Genomic DNA, 17051 nt, shown 5'->3' with positions numbered 1-17051 from the left:
TTCATGCATCAACAATTGGGGGGGGGGGGTGGTTATCAACATTAATCGTTTACTGAAATTTCCTATTTACATATCCTGGAACAGCAGACATGTTTTAAAATTTAAATAGGTTTCACGTAACATCCTTGATTTGTAGCTATAGTTAGACTAACAATCTAGTGGATAAAGAGCTGTGAAAAATCTTTTCCTCTACTAATTTTTTCCTACCCATACTTTTGCTTACTTGTCACTCTTGAATGTTTTAGATCGTCAAACCAATTTCAATATAATATCAGCGCAAATGCATCTTTTAAGTGATTACTTGGAATAACTATCTGTATCACCCTTGTGGAAAATTAACGTCCCTTTTAAACTAATAGCAACAGCCTTTGGCAGTAACAGCTGCAATCAAATGCTTAATTTGCGAGCATGTGGAGAGAATTATTCCAAATCCCTAGGGGTCATTTGGATGTTTTAGGCAAATGTTTCTTGGTCAGTAGTAGTGCTCTATGCCATTGTGAGCATTTATGCTTGTGCCTTGGTGTGTCAGCATCGTTCTGCAAAGGGCTGAATCTCAAACATTCTCTATACAATGCTGTACACAATGTACTGATGTAGTAGTATAGTTTTACAAATCTGTTAAGTGTACAATGTAGGGAGTAAGGTGCAGTTTGGAACAGAGTGTACTTTACATGTCGTGCCAGGAAAGCAACAAATACAGTGTCAGCTCTCTTTTCCATTCATATTTTTCCCTTGTTCTGCATTTTTTTTTTTTGTTTGTTTCCTTGATGTCCAAACCAATGTCAGAGGAAATCTAAACTGTAGTCTCTTTAGTGTGGAGAAGAGGAGTTCATGTTTGTGGACTCCCTCTGTTGAACTATGGTCTTCCGATTGTTGACCAATCGGCCTCGTTGCGGTATTTTTCTGGTAGTTTCATACATTGCCTACAGTGTAGTTTTGACACAGAAGCATAAATTGGCCTTTACAGCACTCCCATGGATGCCATTATTACCCAGTGGCTTTCAAAAGTGAGGCCTGCTGTTCTTTAGATGTTCATTTAGGTTCTTTTGTGACCTCCTGAATGAGTTGTCAGTGCGCTTATGGAGAAGTTTTGCAGGGGCAGGCCACTCTTAGGAAGCTTCACCACGGCTGTTCCATGGCTTTTCAGTTTGTAGATTAGAGCTCGCACAGTGGATCACTGGAGGCTCAGAGCTTTAGCAATGGCTTTGTAACTCTTTCCAGACAGAGTTCAGTGACTTTGATTTGCATCTCTTTTTGAATCTCTTTACAATGTGGCACCACATTTTAACCTGATTCACATTGCCAGACAGGTTCTATTTAAGCAGTGTTTATATTCCTTTGTTGTGGCTAGTGAAATTGAACCCAGTTGCCAAGTGAATTTTGGTTGACTGGTTGATTTAGTAGCTGTGGGGCCAGGTAGAGCTGAACAGCATTTTATCCTTGATGAATTAAATCACTTATTAAAATGTGGTTACTTGCTTTACCTTAGCCTTGTATTAAAATTAATCAGGTGATCTCTACAGGTGATCTATAAATATGCAAATTAGGGGAGATTAGGAAGGGGCAAATACATTTTTACAGCACCAGATATGAAATAATTATTTTTTCACAGTGTCATGGTACACCCAATGCCTTTCCTGTTTATTATGCTCCTCTCCTGATTAGAATATTTTAACATTGTTTTCTCAGCACTTGCAGAGTGTTTGTCACAGAAGTATGCAATTAAGAAAAAAACCAGGAAATACTATTAGACAGCTGGATTTGTAATTTCAGTGATTTACACTGATAGCATCTGCACATGGCTTACATTTGGACATTGTTTGTATCTTATTTATTAACTCCAGAACCCTGGAGCTGTGTGAAACTTGCCACCCCTGCAGCCAACATTTTTCTATTTTTAATTTAAAGTGGTTGTGGGTTCGAGACCCGCTCTGGGTGACTGTCTGTGATGAGCTTGGTGTGTTCTCCCCGTGGATCACTGGAGGCTCAGAGCTTTAGCAATGGCTTCGTAACTCCTAAAACGTTTGTAAAATGTAAATATTCTGAGAATCATGCATTATGCTATTGACGGTTGATGAGTTGATATTAGTTCTGCGGTGATCGTTTGTGCTATTTTCATATGATGTGTGTCTGAATACAGAAGATGACGAGCAAAACATTTGCACAAAAAAGAGAATTACAGCTTTTCAATGCAGGGAAAATCACTCTTTGGCTCTTCTAGGTAGGTCCACCAGTGCTTCTAGTAAGACATCACAGCCTTTTGCTCCAGCCTCTTTATACTTACCGTCCACCTCTGGAGTCATAGCCACAACACCTTTAGAAATAACCCTGAAAGGGGTATCATCTGGTGTAGCAAAATTTTGGACTCATGGTTTTACTTCCAAAAACCAAAACAATGAAACATCTACATTTACAGCAAGAATGTATTGTTTACAGCAAGTTATTTAATGCTGCTCCTGTTAAGTGTTTTGAAGCATTATTTTCTTGTTTGTTATTATAATAAGATGAAGTGAAAACAAGCACTGAAACTGAATGTACACAGTTAATTATTTTGCCAGGTAACTTTTATATCATCTGTTAAAAGCAGCATTGAAGTCACATATTAACAAACAACAGAAAAGCTGGTTAAAATCATATTCTTACAATAAACCACAATTGGTACACTATTATTTAAATAAAGTTATTTAAAGGTTAAAGCCTTTTTACATCTTGATGGCCACTTTGGAGAACAGCAGAAATGGTTGTTTGTGGCATGGTGTGAAAATATTATAATTTGATTTGTTAAGCAGGCTTTGAGTGGTCAGGGTGTGTATACACACTGCTTCTGCTTTTTTGAAAATCTGTAGGAATCTTCAAAATACCTTTTAGTCTGAAGAATTTATTATTATAATTTTTTTTTTTTTTTGCTTTAATCCCTTCTGAGGGAGGTGTACATAGCATTTACTGCAAATTTAAATTTGGTTTGTTAGTGATACACAGTTCACTTGTTGAATTAAACATTGGAGAAAGTGAAAAGGTAGTGTTTTGCCTAAAAATGTAATAGTGCAATATCACAATCCAGTGGTCATGGTTACATTTTTATATGTACCATATCACAAAAGGAATAATTATGGTCACATTTTTCTTTTCAAGCCAAATATGTCCCTGGAATATCGGCTTTGATTCAATGCACTTTTACACAAAAATCAGCTGCTTTCTTATTAATCAATCATTTGCACCTCTTTGACTAATGTTAGATTGTTTTGAATCCTGTTTCTTCTTAGCAGTGAATCCCAGGGTCACACAAGGTGAGCATCTGCAAAACACAGATGAGTGTTTAGGTTTATTTTTAATTAAGGTTAATGGTTGGCTGTGCATACTTTTTTCTTTTGATCAGGCCAAAAGGAACTCATACACATCCCTTCAGTACTCTTAATGGGGCTTGTGTAGAATATGCAGATGCTTCAAAGCCAGAGTTGTTACAACATCTGGTTGTTGTATTAACATGTCCACTGAACTTTAAAAGGGATTTATGGCCTTCTTAGAAGTTACCCTGTGGTGCAAAATTCCTGCAAATGGCTTTTGTTCATCTGTGCCTCCCAATACCATGGCAACCACTAATTATAGCATTCCACGGATTCCCTTTAAAGATGTGAAGGAAGAAAATTACAAGCTCCTCTCGGCCCCTTGGCCTTAGCTCCTATCATTTTGAAATATTTGAGATGTGATTAGTGATTGGCAAAAGTGGCAGGGAGTGTATATACTTTATTTTGTGCCTGTCTCAAAGTGGAGATATTGGCGGCTGTTGTCAAACATAGAAAATAATGTGTTTTGAAATAATGGGAGAAAACATTAACATTTCTTTCTTCTTGCTCTCCGTCTAGTAATTTCCATACCCTAGTGTCCCCAATTATTTATTCTCAAGAGTCTTTTACTGATTCATATAAATAGATACTGCCTTTTATAAATCACAGCAACCCTATTTTATCTCACAAACTGTCATCCACATCATAAAAGATGACCTGTATAGTAAGTGGAGCTGAAACTGGACAATAATGGTCATTTTATAGTTACAGACTATAGTCCTCCTGTTGCTCTGCACACTTTGTAAGCCTGCCTGTTCTTCTGTGGTCATATCCAGGTATTACTGGTGTTATGGAATGTTTTCACACTGTGTTTATGATTTGTTCATTTGTGTTGCACTGGTAAGAGTTGATCAGACGATTGCTTCAGGGTTTTTTTTATTATTATTATTAAATAAAAACACTCCTGCTGTATAGACATTGTCCGCTATTAAAGCTGCCAAAGACCTAGAGGATGACCAACACATTCTGTGAAGGGCCAGATGAGCTAATCTCTCTGCCTTTGCATCTACAAGGTGACCAACAAAGTAGGCTGTGTCTAGCAAACTCTCCAATGAGTGGGCACAGTGTTTAAAAAATGTAGCAGCATTGTGGTGTTTGACCAGCACAACATGCGCATGTGACCAGCACATTATTCTCTAGCTGCTAATGTTCCATGTAATGTAAAATTTCCTTTTTTGGTGATCCTGTGGGAGCCCTGACCATTTGAAGAGCAGGGTGAAACGGGGCTAAAAATTAGGCAGAACAGCTGATAGGCCTAGAATACAGTGTGTAATTGTAGCACTACTGAGTACACACAAATGGTTTTGTGTAGATAATAAAACAGACAAAAGCCCTATTCAGACAGGATTCATGTTACGTTGGGAGCTGGGGTAAATGTCATTTTTACAGAAGACGTCAGTAATGTTCATGGTGGATTCACACTGGATAAGGAATCTCTGTGAACATGACTGGTTGGAGTGGCTACTCTATTCACACATTGCCATCACACAGTGGATCATACATAGCAGAGCTGCTAGAGTTTGGACTGTCACTGCTGCTCCAAGAACAGCCCTTCCACCAAAAAGTATCCAGCCATGATGAGCTTCATTAATTCTTTACATCGTTAATATAACCTGTTCAGTGGTAACTTAACAAGTATGTTTATAAACCTACTTATAGCTGCCAGAAAGTTCTGAGTGTTTTTTTAGGTCTGAGTTTATCGCTTGTACTTTGAATTGTATATTAATCACTAAACACCTCTGGCTCCTCCTGTTTTAAGAAAACCCACAAAAACGACTTTTTCCCAGGATATGAGGAATATTCCCCTCATGTCAATTCAGATTTTTGTCCAAAAAATGCAATAAATTGTTAAAAAAAAAACATTCATTTTTTTAGGACAAAGGCAAATGTGATTTTATGCCTCCAGTACCTAAACTTTAATTTCTTTTTTCTTTTTGTCTTACAGCCCTGCAAAGCATTTTCGGTTTCCCAAAAGGTAAGGGATCTACCATTTTATGTAATATTACAGTTGTTTATATATATATATATATATATATATATATATATATATATATATATAGAAAAAAAATACAATTTTGGGGGGAATCTTAGTTCAAACTGAAAGTCCTAATCCTAAAGTATTTAAGGTACAATCAACACTGCTAGAGTGAAGCAGAGTATAATTTTATTGTCTCAGTATAAAAACAGAGGATTGTTTTTATATAAATGTTTACTTTCTGCAGTCATCTAGCTAATCTTCATTCTTTTACTAACATATATGGTTTGATGGGTGGCACAGTGTTGCAGTCACACAGCTCCAGGCACCTGGAGATTGTGGGTTCTAGTCCTGCTCCGGGTGACTGGTGTGTTTTCCCACTGTCTGTGTGGGTTTCCTCCGGGTACTCCAGTTTCGTCCCACGGTCCAAGAACACACATTGGTAGGTGGATTGGCAATTCAAAAGTGTCCATAGTGGGTGGATGTGTGTGTGTTGCCCTCCAGGGCGTGTTCCTGCCTTGCGCCCAATGATTCTGGGTAGGCTCTGAACCCACCACAACCCTGAACTGTATAAGCGGTTACAGATAATGAATGAATGAATATGGTGTGATGCTTAGCGTTTCATTATTTACACAGAAACACATCAAGCTTTCTGCAAACAACAGTGTTAATGAACACATGCATATATACACTTTGTCTGTTGCAATTCTGACGTAGATATCTTAGGGCCCTAAACTCGCCTTCTCTTTTTCCATTGTTTGCATTTACATATTATTAGAGCGAAATGAGTCCCACGTTACTTAATTTAATATAAGCACCTCCATAAAATCATGTTCATTATACCTGTTATCCTTTTTTTTCCCTCCTTTTAGTTATGCAGAGCTCATTTCTGACTGGCCTGTGGTTGTCCTTGGTGTGTGTACAGTGCTGATAGTGGTATGTACGTTAGTAGGCATCCTTGTGCCAGACCTGCCCGAATTCTCAGATCCTTTACTGGTAAGTATATGTTGTATTTTTGTGTTTTTCTCCAGACAAAAATCATAAGTTTTAAAGTCTTTATGTTTTTGTAGAATTAATTTTGCACATCACCCACTTGATTCAAAATTTGAATAACTGTTATAATAATAAAAATAATAGCTTATTTTGTAGTGGAAGCATCTCACAGCTGCAAGAATTCCACAATGTAAAGATCGACGTATCCCGTGAATAATGGTCTTTGCTTTTTCATAGCTTGTGTTAGAATGTAACAGACATAACCTCATCAATCATTTCAGCTTGTGGCTGAATGGAAGCATATTCCCGTGGCTATATTAAAAAGTCTGATGGAATGTCTTTTCAGAATATTTAAAGCTATTACAGCGGCCAAGAGAGACAACATTTGTGTGGTTGTATATGGATTTGAAATATGAATTGCAACAGTCACTTAAGAATGAATGTCAATATAGTTTTAGTGTATTTTTCCTACTTTCAGATATCCCTAGTGAACTGAATTGGTATAAGATGATGTACATATTAATATAGCATGATTTTTTCCCCCGGCACTGCTTTTGAATAATATATTTTTAGTTACTCTGTATCCTTTATTTGTTTATTCCTCAGGGGTTTGAACCGAGGGGTACTGCAATAGGTCAGCGGCTTGTCACATGGAACAACATGGTAAAAAACACAGGCTACAAAGCAGCTTTGGCCAACTACCCCTTCAAATATGCAGATGAGCAAGCCAAAAGGTAACAAAGTCATTTTCTTATGCATTTAGTATTCTATAATGAGGACTGTGATACAATGACATGAAGCAATTTTCATGCCAATCAGTAGTGAGTGTAAAGGGCAGCGTCACAACACAAGCCACAAGCTAAACTCTGTGGAAAAAGACTGATAACTTCCCTGTCTTCTGAACATCATTGTGCCATTACAGACTTGAATTAAATCCAAACGAAGCATGGAGAAATGTTTCTGGAATTGTATGTACTACTCGTAAGGGCTATTAATGCTTGCATCTTCTTTTTTTTTTTTTTAATGGAGTGGAAAGGGCTGACATTGGTTTAATCTTTTAATATATGCAATATTTAAGTAAGACATCGCTTGGAAGTACATTCCATTCCATTATCTGTAACCACTTATCCAGTTCAGGGTCACGGTGGGTCCAGAGCCTACCTGGAATCATAGGGCGCAAGGCGGGAATACACCCTGGAGTGGGTGCCAGTCCTTCATAGGGCAACATAGTGCAACTTCATAGTCCTTCACTCACACCTGCGGTCACTTTTGAGTCGCCAATCCACCTACCAACGTGTGTTTTTGGACTGTGGGAGGAAACCGGAACACCTGGAGGAAACCCACCCGGACACGGGGAGAACACACCAACTCCTCACAGACAGTCACCCGGAGCGGGAATTGAACCCACAACCTCCAGTTTGGGAAGTACATACGCAAGGAAAAAAATCATGTATTTAAATCACTTATGAACATTGAGCAGGTGATTAAAAACACTTTGAAGGCAATAATAAAAGAAAATACCGAAGGTTCTCGTACACAAACACTTGCTTGGGGCAGACAAAACAGCTTGGTTTTTAAGTGGCACACCACAAAGTGGTGATTTTTGAGCAGCTGATCTTCTCTGGGGCGCCAAGGTGGTGCAGCAGGTAGTGTCGCAGTCCCGCAGCTCCAGGGACCTGGAGGTTGTGGGTTCAAGTGACTGTCTGTGAGGAGTTTGGTGTGTTCTCCCTGTGTCCGTGTGGGTTTCCTCCAGGTGCTCCTCCCACAGTCCAAAATCGCACATTGGTAGGTGGATTGTCGACTCAAATGTGTCCGTAGGTGTGAATGTGTTTGTCGCCCTGTGAAGGACTGGTGCCCCCTCCACGGTGTATTCCTGCCTTGCGCCCTATGATTCCAGATAGGCACTGGACCCACCGTGACCCTGAACTGGATAAGCGCTTACAGATAAAGAATGAATGAATGATCTTCTCTGAAGATCCTGCTCTTTCAAATCAGAAAACCTCCGCCCTGCTGTGAGTGGCTGATTAAAGAGACTTCCTGTCTCCAGAACAGTATGTGACTAGCTCGGAAGCATTGTTAGCACATCGTCAATGACAATGATAGTGATTATTACAGAAGTATGTAATGGTAACAATATGTTAGGGCTTGTAAAGACTTGGATAAATCTCAATATTTTAAGGTAGTCATTAACGAGATATATAAAACATCATCTTACCAAACAGTACTATCTGTCCTTTACTTTTTATTTTGACATGTTTCAGTATATTTTTTTTTGACAAAGACACCAGATTCACTTCATCTCAGGTTTTTGAATAATGATTTAAAAAAAGTGCTATTACAAAGCAGCTTTAGAGGAATTCAGCACCAGCATAACTCTACAGTGCATAATACATTAGTACCAACTAATTAGTGTGGTTGGCCATGTTAAGTTGTGAAAGGTTCCAGACTTTCCCTCTCTATGGACCCTAGAGAGTCTGGAATTGTGAGCCTGGGGTAAGAGTAGTGCTGTGTGGTGTGATCCTTCCTTTTGACCAAAGCATGAAACTAATGCTTTATTAAGACCCCAGGGAACTGTGTCAACTTGGAGAAAATGCATATATTGTGGCCCTTTTGAATGGTAATGAATGTTTACCCCCCACAAGAGCACACAGGAATGCTCAAATTAATGTGCAAAAGCATCTGAAAAATTTGCCCCCCCCTCCCCTATTTCCTTTCCTCCTCCTAATAATTTGTCCCCTTGAAGAATGTGGGTTTTCATGAGCCTTATTAATGTTGGATGAGTTTGTCTGTAATGAAGCATTTTACATGTCTCCTCAGCAAAACACAAGGATGCAGAGCAGAGTGCATTAAAATTATTTTAGCACAAAAGCCCCTCTAGCACCCCAGCCTTATGGCTGGCACGCTGCCATCATTCTTGCTCGTATCGGTGCCACCCAGGCTCTCCCTTGCCCAACACTAATGGGTTTCTTTCAGCTGTCAACAATGTATGCCCTTTGACTTTCAGCATAGTACAGGACCTGTGGGTCTTCAGTGCAATATCAATTGTAAAGGTTGTAATTTCATTGCTGATTGCCACTTAACTCTCCTCTGCTACAGGGGCGTCCAAACACAGGCTGAACAGGCTAGTGGCAGTGTTGTTTTCACAGAGGCTCTGTGTGCAGTGGTAGCTTGGGTTGATGTCCCTCTTCTTCTTTGCCTCCCTGGAATAAAAGTAGTACAAAAAAAAAGTAAACTCTCCAGAAACATGGAAATTCACTGAGATTTAAAATGATCAGACAAGCTCTGAGTGATGAAAACAGTCATTGGGCCTGTCAATTTCTCAGGGCAGGAGAGAGGAAAAATACAGACACTAACAAATCCAGATGTAGATAAAACACAAAGCGCCTCTAAGAGTAGAAATGAACCATGAAACACATGGACAAATTAAACAATATAAATATAATTCAAGAATTTGCTGACACAATGTATTTTGCAACTTATCTTTATTGAAGACCTACATTTATGTGATGTCTAATCCATAATTAATTCTTATATTGTTCTATTAATATTTTATACATTTATAAAATTACATACCGTATTATAACATTAAGTCCTGGATGTGGGGTAAATTCAAGCAAGTCCCTGCTATAAGTCAAGCAACCTCAAATCAATCATACAAAATTATAATGCTCCAGTTACCACATTCCCCCTCAGTTTCTTGTTATACTAATGATTAATAATTAAATATTCAGTTAATTTACTTGGGATTTGCCTTATGTTTTGATAGTCAGCAAGAAGACAGGTGGTCAGAGGATCGCTATGAAAGAGATAAAAGACAAGCAGAATGGGACTTCAGTAAGGACAGTTTCTTCTGTGATGCTCCAGGTGGGGATTTTATAAAACATGTTTTATAACACAATGTAAATTAAGAATGCTATTTAATGTTTTGTTTAATTAATGCCACAATGTTTTCCAATAGGTGACAGCTACTCTAGAATTGTTTTTGCTCCTGCTGATGGGAAGAACTTGTGGAATATGCAAGCAATAAAATCCATGTGCAATTTTGACAATACCAGGGTATGTGTTCTTGAATTTTTTGTGAAAATGCTATGTTATATTTCTATAAAGGTGGGACACACTGCAAAACATACATGTGATTTTTAAGGCAGTAGAACCTTCAAACCGCATTAGGGGTAGAGTTAGGGGGGCAAAGCCCAAGTCTTTTGGGCCACAAGGTGGAAATTAACAGGGGCAATGTATTAGAGCACATGACATGGGCGATCACATCTGTGATGATACCATTAATGCTGAACGATATATATATATATATATATATATATATATATATATATATATATATATATATATATATATAGGTCCAGTTTCAGTTACACAATATCAAGTCACATTGTTTGTGGATTATAACAGTATAGTGCCTCAGGAAAGGATTCTGGGTGCTAATCTACTCCAGACCTGTTATCCATTAAAACAATTAGTGTGTTATAAAATGAAAAACACAATAATGCAGACTCTAAGCTGTTGAACAGCTAAAATCCTATAACAAGCAGGAATAGGAAAACACTTGTAAAACAGCAACTGGTCTCTTCTGTTCCCAAACTCTTACCGAGCATTTTTAAAAAAAAGATGTCCTTGTATGTCCCTTTATTGTGTTACTAGCATTAATAATAAAATATAATTGTTTTTTTTTTAAACAATACATTTTCTCACGTCATCGTCATCAAAATGTCATCTAAATACTATTTTATAATATAGGCTGTAATAATTTTAGACATTATTGAATTACGTTTTTATTTACATTTTGCCAAGCAGCATACCATTTTTGGATATACCAGTTTTTTGTCATAGAGTTTTTCTAATAGTATTTGGTCCCATTTAAACTAGATTAATTGTAACATGCACATTGCAGAATAAATAATTAATATAATACAATAAAAATTATAATTGTATAAAATGATATGCATCTGTGTTTTTAACTGTAATTTGGTGCCTATCAAAAACTAATTCTATTTTAATATCAGCTGATAGCTTTTAATAAATGTTTCATTTATACTTTACAATTTTATAATATAGTTAACATTTATAATTGTTTTATTCATGCATTTTAAACAATTAACTCTTTAAATCACAAATTTTTAATGCTTCTCTTTTCAGGTTCGCTCTCATCCCAACTACAGGGATTTGTGCCAGCGCACAACAGCTGCCTCTTGTTGTCCTAGCTGGACTCTTGGGAATTACGTTGCTGTACTTACCAACAAATCATCTTGCCAAAAGATAACAGAACGAGATGTCTCTCACACCTTGAAGGTCCTGCGTTCCTGTGCAAAGTACTATTATAATGGTACGTTGGGTCCTGAATGTTGGGATGTTACCACCCGTAGGAAGGATCAGCTTAAGTGTGCCACCGTCCCCAGGAAGTGTACTAAATACAATGCTGTTTATCAGATTCTTCACTTCTTAGTGGACAAGGATTTTCTCAATCCAAAAACTGCGGACTTCCTTTCACCGGTTCTCAAATACAGCATGTTGTTCTCTCCCACAGAAAAAGGTGAATCTATGATGAGTATTTATTTGGACAACTTTGAGAACTGGAACACTTCAGATGGTGTGACTACAATGACAGGCATAGAGTTTGGCATCAAGCATAATTTGTTCCAGGAATACCTTCTTACAGATACTATGTATCCTGCAATAGCAATCGTGATCGTGCTAGTGGTCATGTGTGTATATACTAAATCGGTTTTCATCACCATCATGACCATGTTTGCAATCATCAGCTCCCTGATTGTCTCCTATGTCCTTTATCGGGTGGTTTTCAACTTTGAATTCTTCCCTTTCATGAATCTTACAGCACTCATTATTCTTGTTGGTATTGGTGCTGATGATGCCTTTGTCTTGTGCGATGTCTGGAACTACACAAAAATTGACAAGCCCAACTCTGAACTCTCTGAAACTGTTAATATCACACTTCAGCATGCTGCTCTGTCAATGTTTGTCACCAGTTTCACCACTGCTGCTGCCTTCTATGCTAATTATGTCAGCAACATTACAGCCATCCGCTGTTTTGGTGTGTATGCTGGTACTGCCATCCTCGTCAATTACGTTCTAATGGTAACCTGGCTGCCGGCCGTTGTGGTCCTTCATGAGAGATACCTGCGTAACCTCCTCATATGTTTGAGGCCCACACACCAAACTCGTAGCGTTACTGCTTTTCTGACATGTCTGTGTCAGAAAGCTAGTCAATGTCTGTTTGCTATTTCAGAAGCCTCTCGTATTTTCTTCACTAAAGTATTACCATGTATTGTAATCAAGCTGCGCTACCTATGGCTCTTCTGGTTCCTGGGCATTACATTTGGAGGTGCATATATTGTCTGTGTGAATCCTAAGATGAAATTGCCTTCCCTGGAACTTTCAGAATTTCAGGTGTTTCGTTCCACGCATCCTTTTGAGAAATACGATGCAGAATACAAAAAACTGTTCATGTTTGAACGCGTCCATCATGGGGAAGATCTCTACATGCCTATTACCATTATATGGGGTGTTACTCCAATAGATAATGGGGATCCCCTGAACCCTAAAAATAAAGGTAAGCTGACACTTGACACTAGCTTTAATATTGCTAGCCCTGCCAGCCAAGTATGGATTCTCAACTTCTGTCAGAAGCTCCGAAATCAAAGCTTTGTGTTCCAATCTGATGAGAAAGACTTCACCAGTTGCTTCATGGAGACTTTTAAGCAGTGGATGGACACCCAAGAGTGTGATGAGGCTCGTGTTTACCCTTGCTGCAGTCAGTCCACGTTCCCCTACAAACAGGATGTGTTCGAGTTGTGCATCAAGAGGGCCATTATGGAGCTGGATCGTAGCACTATCTATCACTTGGACAGCAAGACACCAGGGCCAAGGTTTGACATAAACGACACCATTCGTGCCATCGTGCTAGAATTTCAAAGCACGTATCATTTCACCCTAGCATATGAGAAAATGCACCAATTTTACAGTGAAGTGGATGTCTGGATCCAGGAGGAGTTAAAGAATGCTCCTGAGGGCTTAAATTGTGGCTGGTTTGTCAGCAACTTGGAGTTCTTTGATCTCCAGGACAGTCTATCAGATGGCACTCTCATCGCTATGGCATTGTCAGTATTGGTGGCCTTCAGTGTTATGCTTCTGACTACCTGGAACATCTTTATTAGCCTTTATGCCATTATTTCTATTGCTGGGACCATTTTTGTGACGGTGGGCTCATTGGTGCTTCTGGGCTGGGAGTTAAATGTCCTGGAGTCAGTCACCATCTCTGTGGCTGTGGGACTTTCTGTGGACTTTGCAGTGCATTATGGTGTTGCATACCGCCTTGCTCCAGAACCTGATCGAGAGGGGAAGGTGGTTTTCTCGTTGAGCAGAATGGGTTCAGCCATTGCCATGGCTGCGCTCACCACTTTTGTTGCTGGGGCTATGATGATGCCATCTACAGTACTGGCCTACACTCAGCTTGGCACGTTTCTAATGCTAATCATGTGCATCAGTTGGGCTTTTGCTACATTCTTCTTTCAGTGCATGTGCCGCTGCATTGGTCCTCAGGGCACCTGTGGACAAATTCCTATGCCTAAGGCACTTAAGTGTCAAACATTTCAAGTAGATACATCAGAGACATCGTCAAGTCACGGCCAAGGAAAACACTGCCAGTCAAGCAAGTACCACTCGGATGCTCAGGGACAAGAAGTGGAGCTTGAACTTGAGCCCTTGGCCGCAACCAGTGTTAGAAACGCAAATACAGAAAAGGCAGAAGACAATGAGACAAATATTCAGCTCCCAAATGGGAATATTCCTCATCATGCAGCTTGCTTTCAGTTTAAAAGCAGAAATGAAAATGAAAGAGAAAACACAGGCCCTGAAAATGATATACCAAGCACGGGTCCTGCACATCTGCATCAGTATTCTTACAGCACTGGAAATAGTGTGGATCCTTATCCTCGGCACTTACTAACTACCCAGTGGAACGTTCATCACCCATGTTTTCAAGCTAAAGAGACTCCATCCCCAGCTTCACAGTATGCCTTGGCAAGTAACCATGCAGCCAAATTGCACATGACCACAAACCATCACTGGAACTGTACCCAATGTGCCCCTGCCCATTTCCACCAGTGTTCAACGGCTCAACACACAAGGCCCAGCCCAATCAAATCTCAAGGCTGCCATCTTGGTGGATGTGGCATGCACACATTGCAGCTACAGTGTCTGACTCAACCACCTGATGGTTCAGGACTGGATGGGTCTAACATAAACAACACTTGCAATCCTGAACACTCTTGTCTAGAGGTCCAACCAGCTCACTCCAACTCTGCAACTCACACCCAGCTGCCTAAAGTTCCGTGCTGCAGCTTTGCTCAGAAAGCCAGAATCTGTGTAGTTAATAATGAAGCGCAGTCAAGGGACAAAAAGAATAATCCTCATGGCTGTCAGAACATGACGTGTAACCACACGAAAACAAATGTGAGAAATGACAGTTCCGTTGTTCAGGCTCGTACCATGTTGGACAAAAGTGACCAATGCACAGAGTATCACAAAGACCACAACGAGAGCACGGACTCTTTGAAACAATTTAAGCTCTTTAACAGGACAATACAACTAAAGTGCAATTCAGTAGAGTTCCATAAGCCAAAAACGGAAGACAACGCACTTCCCGTTAATTTGCCCCCTTCATCTGAAAGTTTATGCTGAAGGTCAAATGAGCAGACCGCAGAGGATGTGTGGGTGTACAGTAATTAGTTTAAGAGTGTGTATGGTATTCCTCTGCAATGAAATGTACCGAATTAAAAGATCGGTTTTTGTTTTTTCATGTACAAATGTATTGTATCCAACGTTCAGTACATGGTTTTGGATTATGGTGAATACCAGTCTAAGAAAACCATTCTGTATTGAACATTGAACTTTAAATATTTCTTCACAATTGCACATCAGTTTTGAAAATTGTTTTTCATAGAAACATCCGGTGTAACGTTCTGTCTCATCGTTCCAAGTGACCTTTTTTGACACATAGGTATTTAACAGTGTTAAGTGTTTGTATTTTAATCTGAGTATATTTAACATATTTTCAAAAGCATTTATATGATCAATAACATCTACAATGTTTAATTCATCACTACACGAGCGCCAGCCAGAAAGCTTAAAAGGATCAGATGTTTTATTAGATTATTCAATATTTTGCAAAGGGGTCACTTATCAAACTCCTGCATTTGCTTTTCTTAACTGGTTTTCTGATTACAGAAAACTGAACCATTTTAACAGTGCCCATATTCACATTCTGCTACCATTGTAGGCAAATAAGAGTTATTAAATAAATATTTATTTTAAAGCTGACTTTGAGTTCTCTAGATCAGTGTTTCACAGTTCTGGTTCTGGCTCCCCACAGCACTGAATGGTGTATGTACAGTTTCCTCTTAACTCTCTTATCCATCACGTACAGCTTTTTATGTCACTTGGAACATGACGTCTGTATTCCACTCAGTATATATGGTAGAGCAATGCAGCGCTTTTCTTATGGCCATTATGTACATACTCACTCAATACTCACTGTGTGAGTTTATAAAGGGTTTTTATTTTTGTTTGATATAATAAAGTTTTATATTTGGAGCTGTTATAAAACAGCATTACTGCATTGTCTGATGGGTGAGTCCAGCTTCTGTTTAAATCTTACAACCCAGATGTCTACAAACAAGCTACCTTCATTATGAAAGCTGTGATAGAAATCCTACTAAAAATAAAATGGACACATTGATCCTGCACTCACCACCCTCACTAATCTCTTTTATCAGGTCCACTTACCTTTACAAGTCCAATTGATACTTCTACAATTACATACTTCACCATGGTCTTCAATGATCAAGACCCCGAAAGCTTTTGATCTATATTAGCAACATTGCTATTGATTTAGTGTAATTAATGTAGTGTAATATGCACTTTTGTATATTTTTCTCACTATGTTTATTCCCTCAGGGAATGAGGTGGAATAATGCATTTTTTTAAAACCCTGTTCTCAATAACTGGCCACAGTTGTTGATGCATCTTGTAAAGTCAGAGACAGTAGCACATCTATTGCTGCAGTTTTTGTCAGTCATGGCCTAGGCTTTAATGAGTGATAACAGGGTGCTTCCCATGGGTTTGTAAACTAAAGCAGGACTGCTGTCTCATCCAATTTTAGCAGCACAACGCACACTAGCACAACACCACCACCACCACATCAGTGTGTTACTGCAGTGCTTCACATGGTCCACCTCCCAGATAATGCCTACTCAGTAGTGGTCGTTTGAGTCTTGACCATTGGAAGAACATGTGAAAGGGGCTAACCACGTATACAGAGACTGGTCTATAATTGTAAAACTAAAGTTCTTCTGAATGGTAAGTGGAACTGATCAAATGATTTTAATGTCATAGCTGATCACTGTGTGCAAATTTAAAACGTTTTTTTTTTTTTTTTTTTTTTTTTTTTTTTTTTTTTTTTTTTTTAAATTGTGCCTGTCTAAAGAAAAAGTCTCCATTTTTGTTGATTTTTACTTTACTACTTAAATTGAACACAGCAGCTGTCCTTCACATTGTGGAAAAAAAATCATGATAAATGGGCCAATAGAAATGCTCCAAAATTATTTGAAATAAAATCTATTTACAATGACTTCCACTGAAAGTGTTTCCTTCTCCAATCAAGTTACTGTTTTGGAGAAGCACATTTTCTTTAGACAATGATGAAATAT

At 38.7% G+C, this 17051-nt stretch overlaps 1 protein-coding gene across 3 annotated transcripts in view; it reads left to right on the top strand.

Moving 5' to 3' along the window:
* disp1 (dispatched homolog 1 (Drosophila)) overlaps window positions 1-16776 on the top strand; it is a 49693-nt gene extending 32917 nt beyond the window's left edge. For all 3 annotated transcript variants that reach the window (XM_066677030.1, XM_066677028.1, XM_066677029.1), the window contains exons 3-8: window positions 5290-5319; window positions 6192-6315; window positions 6919-7046; window positions 10079-10176; window positions 10271-10368; window positions 11464-16776. In XM_066677030.1, coding sequence (XP_066533127.1) covers window positions 5290-5319; window positions 6192-6315; window positions 6919-7046; window positions 10079-10176; window positions 10271-10368; window positions 11464-15024 — 4039 coding nt within the window. In that variant the 3' untranslated portion in view covers window positions 15025-16776. The remainder of the gene's footprint in view (window positions 1-5289; window positions 5320-6191; window positions 6316-6918; window positions 7047-10078; window positions 10177-10270; window positions 10369-11463) is intronic.
* The last annotated feature ends 275 nt before the right edge of the window (window positions 16777-17051 follow it).

Source organism: Hoplias malabaricus, chromosome 7, assembly GCF_029633855.1.
Source record: "Hoplias malabaricus isolate fHopMal1 chromosome 7, fHopMal1.hap1, whole genome shotgun sequence".
NCBI classification, from domain to species: domain Eukaryota; kingdom Metazoa; phylum Chordata; class Actinopteri; order Characiformes; family Erythrinidae; genus Hoplias; species Hoplias malabaricus.
Note: the sequence above shows the minus strand (reverse complement) of the source record. Positions and strands in the feature narration are given on the sequence as shown.